General features: G+C 42.5%; 1 protein-coding gene across 1 annotated transcript; it reads right to left on the reverse strand.

The window, feature by feature from the left end:
• Positions 1–2,583: 2,583 nt before the first annotated feature.
• On the reverse strand, positions 2,584–4,584 carry micos10 (mitochondrial contact site and cristae organizing system subunit 10). The gene is made up of 4 exons (XM_084187809.1): positions 4,471–4,584; positions 3,829–3,876; positions 2,927–3,033; positions 2,584–2,774 (listed from the first exon to the last, which is right to left on the reverse strand). The coding sequence occupies exons 1-4, from the start codon at positions 4,532–4,534 to the stop codon at positions 2,766–2,768; spliced, it is 228 nt and encodes a 75-aa protein (XP_084043935.1). The 5' UTR covers positions 4,535–4,584; the 3' UTR covers positions 2,584–2,765.
• Between the last annotated feature and the right edge of the window lie 345 nt (positions 4,585–4,929).

Genomic DNA, 4,929 nt, shown 5'->3' on the forward strand with positions numbered 1-4,929 from the left:
TCTACGGAAGCACAGTTCCCGCTCAGTCCAGTCAAAACTATTCGCTGCTCTGGCACCCCAATGGTGGAACAAGCTCCCCCACGACAGCGGAGTCACTGACCACCTTCCAGAGACACTTGAAACCCTACCTCTTTAAGGAATACCTGGAATAGTTTAAAAGTAATCATTCTACCCCCCCCACCCCCCACCCCCACCCCCATTTAAAAAAAGAAGAAAAAATGGGGTGGTTGTCCCACTGGCTATCATAAGTTGAATGCACCCATTTGTAAGTCGCAATGGATAACAGCGTCTGCTAAATGACGTAAATGTAAATGTAGTCCTGACCGGGGCTTGAACCCAGAACTTTGTGACAGTCAATCCACCACCTTAGCTGTTGTGCCAAGGGGTACCACTACAATAAAGTAGTACAGTGAAACCACTGACATAAGTGAAGGCTATGTAACATAGCAATTCAGTCAGCTATTCATTATTTCCACAGTTTTGGTGGTAGGGGATTTGCTGGGTAAATACTTGACAAGTATTTCTACTGCAGATCAATTATGTATATAAACACTAGATTGCTGATGCTTTGTATTGGCCAATGAGAGGCTATGAACATTTACATTTTTGTCATTTAGCAGACGCTCTTATCCAGAGCGACTTACAGGAGCAATTAGGGTTAAGTGCCTTGCTCAAGGGCACAGACATATTTTTTTTACCTAGTCGGCTTGGGGATTAGAACCAGCAACCTTTCGATTACTGGCACATCGCTCTTAACCACTAAGCTACCTGCCGCCCATCCAAAGTTCACTCATGTCACCCCGCTCCTCTGCACACTCCACTGGCTTCCAGTTGAAGCTCACATCTACTACATGTAGATGGGCATGAAGCCACCATCCACCATAGTGGTACTTCTCAGAAGAAGCAGTCAAATATTTTTTATAACTAACCCAAGATAGACCACAGCCTGTCGTTTCCAATGGGAGCAAATTAATCATAGTAGACAGAACAAGCAAGGTGGGGGGCAGAGCCAAGCACGAGCTACGAGATTCTATTGGAGCATTCTAGCATGTATTTGCGTGTTTCTGTTAGGGAACGCCTACTCTGTGAAGTGTGTGTACAATAACTCAATTCGCCCTTGCCGGGGGATTGTGGAGGCCAGGTCATCTGATGCAGCACTCCATCTCGGTAAAATAGCCCTTACACAGCCTGGAGGTGTGTTGGGTCATTGTCCTGTTGAAAAACAAATGATAGTCCCACTAAGCCCAAACCAGATGGGATGGCGTATCGCTGCAGAAAGTGTGCCTTGAATTCTAAATAAATCACAGACAGTGTCACCAGCAAAGCACCCCCACACCATAACACCACCTCCTCCATGCATTACGGTGGGAAATACACATGCGGAGATCATCCGTTCACCCACACCGCGTCTCACAAAGACGGCGGTTGGAACCAAAAATCTTCAATTTGGACTCCAGACCAAAGGACAAATTTCCACCGGTCTAATGTCCATTGCTCGTGTTTCTTGGCACAAGCAAGTCTCTTCTTATTATTGGTGTCTTTTAGTAGTGGTTTCTTTGCAGCAATTTGATCATGAAGGCCTGATTCACACGATCTCCTCTGAACAGTTGATGTTGAGATGTGTCTGTTACTTGAACTCTGTGAAGCATTTATTTGGGCTGAAATTTCTGAGGCTGGTAACTCTAATGAACTTATCCTCTGCAGCAGAGGTAACTCTGGGTCTTCCATTCCTGTGGCGGTCCTGATGAGAGAGAGTTTCATCATAGCGCTTGATGGTTTTTTCGACTGCACTTGAAGAAACTTTCAAAGTTCTTGAAATTGTCCGTATTGATGGACTGTCGTTTCTCTATGCTTATTTGAGCACCTTGTCACAACACAACTGATTGGCTCAAATGCATTAAGAAGGAAAGAAATTCCACAAATTAACTTTTAAGAAGGCACACCTGTTAATTGAAATGCATTCCAGGTGACTACCTCATGAAGCTGGTTGAGAGAATGCCAAGAGTGTGCAGAGCTGTCAAGGCAAAGGGTGGCCATTTGAAGAATCTCAAATTTGAAATATATTTTGATTTGTTTAACACTTTTTTGGTTACTACATGATTCCATGTGTCATTTCATAGTTGATGTCTTCACTATTATTCTACAATGTAGAAAAGAGCAAAAATAAAGAAAAACCCTTGAATGAGTAGGTGTGTCCAAACTTTTGACTGGTAGTGTATATAATCCCAGCTCATACACCCTATGCCATGGAATCGGTACATCAAAAATCTCTTCCCTGCTATTTTGCAATCTGCATGGCGCAGCTATCAAAATCTTGGTCCTCAAAATATACTTTCTTATTTATGCCATTTTTATTCCCCTGCCAGTTTTGATCTTTTATATTGGGCAGACAGACCAGTTCCCTGCCTCCTCCCACTGCGACTTGCCTCCTCCACTAACCAGGGTAAATTGTTTCCATTGAAGTGTTTGTAGCCGCACAAATTAATGGCGGTTTTGCCTTGTTAGATGTATCTTCCATTTCACTCTTTGACATAACACAACACATCTAATCAGCTGTTTTAAAAACACACAACCTCAATTGCCTTTATTTTACGACTATTTTATTAAATAAAGACAGACTGTCCTGCTCAGGCACGTAAAAATTATATGAATACGTATGGAAGGGTCGAACCACAGAAGGAAATTAGTCTGGCTGGAGGTCAGTGCAAATGATGGGCATCCCAAAAAAAAGTGACAAAGAAAGACAGTCCCTCGCTGACGTGTGGCTACTGCTCCTGTGAGGAAAAGAGTGAAAATAAAAGGGAGTCAATTTTCATTTGGATTTACATCTCCGTACATTATGCATATTGTGTTGAATGTTGGTCCAATATACTATGCATTAGTATCACATCTTCAATACGAAATGAGCATGGATTCTTATACTGACCTTAATGTTTCTCTGAATTAGATATGGTGCCCTCAAATCATTCTGGCAGTTTGTGTATGCCATGCCAAGCCCCATTCCTAAGCCAAAGGCAACTGGCCAGGTGTGTCCTGTGGATAGAAAAATGTGTCCAAGCTATTTTCTCTTGTATAGACATTTACTCACAGGAATGTCTGATTCACACTACCGTGCTGACCCAAACCATACAGTGTGCTGATATTTTCTTTTCACATGGTCCTTTTCTAGACTGGGAACTAAGACCACGTGGTCCAGCGAGAGCTTATGTTCCGAATGGTCTGGCCACACAATATTTTTAAACTCCTGTTGAGTCCCATGTTAATGGACTGAATGCGCACAGTTTTGGGCTATCGCACTAATTGGTTGTCCCGCTGACTGGTTAACCCCCCCCAGCGCACTGAGATGACCTCACACTGTTTGATTTGAAAACAAACTGTTGTAAAGCAAGGGGGATGGCACTTGGGGGCCTGTGTGTGAGTGTTTGTGTGTGTGTGGGTGTTTGAGTAACGGAGACCAAACACACAGACCCAACCAGTGTAAAAGCACAACCCCCTTCATTAATGACTCAAGTGTTCACAACATCAAAAGAGCCTCCCTAGATGCAAATTCTATATATGTGCTAGCTATGTGACTAACATGCATCTGGTCAGGGCTGGGTATGCCCCTTTCCAGCTGAGTTCCAGGAACTGTGGTTGCTGCACAAACAGGCCAGCACAATGCAACCTGGCTCGGCTTGGTTCGGTTCAGGTCAGTAGTGTGAAATAGTCAAGGCCACAATGGCTGCTCCACTGCATGTTTTCCATCTTTTGCATCATCAGTCTGCACCCCATAAAGAATGTTTATCTCTCGCCATTGTTAGTAATCCTCTTAACAGTGGAAGTACTCACGTTTGAAGAATACCACAGAGAACACGATTCCTAAGCCCAGACCAGCACCTAAAAACAAGTAACATAGGGAGAAATGTTCAGGTAACAGAATTGAGACCGGAAATATGAGGTCAGAACAGTTCCTGGTAGAGACGTAGCTAGCCATCTTATCTCCACCAATGCACATCAAAAAGGTTACACGATGAAAGCGTTGCATAATGCCAAAGTATCATACCTTTAACACAGTTACCTAGTACATTTAAACGAATATCCAATGGCTTGAGACATATTAGACTACTCTTATGCCTCTAGTACAAACACCCTTTTGGACAGACACTGACACACATTGTTACTAGGTAGTAGCACCAACAATGTTTGTTGGCTACCAAAATATGTTGTTATTCACATCTTGCACGCTAGCTTTATGACTAGCTGGACTGACAGTGAGTGTAAATTACTAATTACTACTGTAACAGTTTGCTATATTATGAGAAAAGGCTGGCTAGCTGCTCCTACTACTACTCGTCCTTAGCAAACCTTCTAGCTAGCTAGCTAGTAGCAGTAAGTGATAGCTAGCTAGCTAATCCAGACATGTTGCTTTTAGTTGTATTATATGGCAAAGCAGACTGTAGTTAACGTTCTAGAACAAAATGAGTTATTTACCAAGTTTGACGGCGCTATCTGCGAGGCATCGATCCAGCTTTTTCCCCAGCTCCTTTTCAGACATGATTAGCTTTTTGCTTGCTAAAAATGTCAAACGCAGTCCTTGGATTTCAGAGCCGTAATCTAAATCTCGCGATAGCTCGTTTTACTTGAAGAAGAGCAAAATAATGTCTCCATCTAGCGACTGAAATGGGCAATTCAAAGATAACTGTATAGCCTAGAGTCTGAGTGGCATCCCGGGTAAAGTGACATTTTCACCAAATCTATCCATCAAGCAGGTGGTCCATATCTTGCAATGTCAGCATTTCCTTTTGCTGTAAAATAAACAGTATGAGGCATTTGATGACTATTTATTAAACATTTTAATACATTTGCTTATCAAAGCATTGAAGAAATTACAACTCACTTTTGCAATAATGACAAGACCGTTTTCCTGAGATGACAATGTCAAATACAACT

Source organism: Coregonus lavaretus, assembly GCF_964263955.1.
Source record: "Coregonus lavaretus genome assembly, chromosome: 22".
NCBI classification, from domain to species: Eukaryota; Metazoa; Chordata; class Actinopteri; order Salmoniformes; family Salmonidae; genus Coregonus; species Coregonus lavaretus.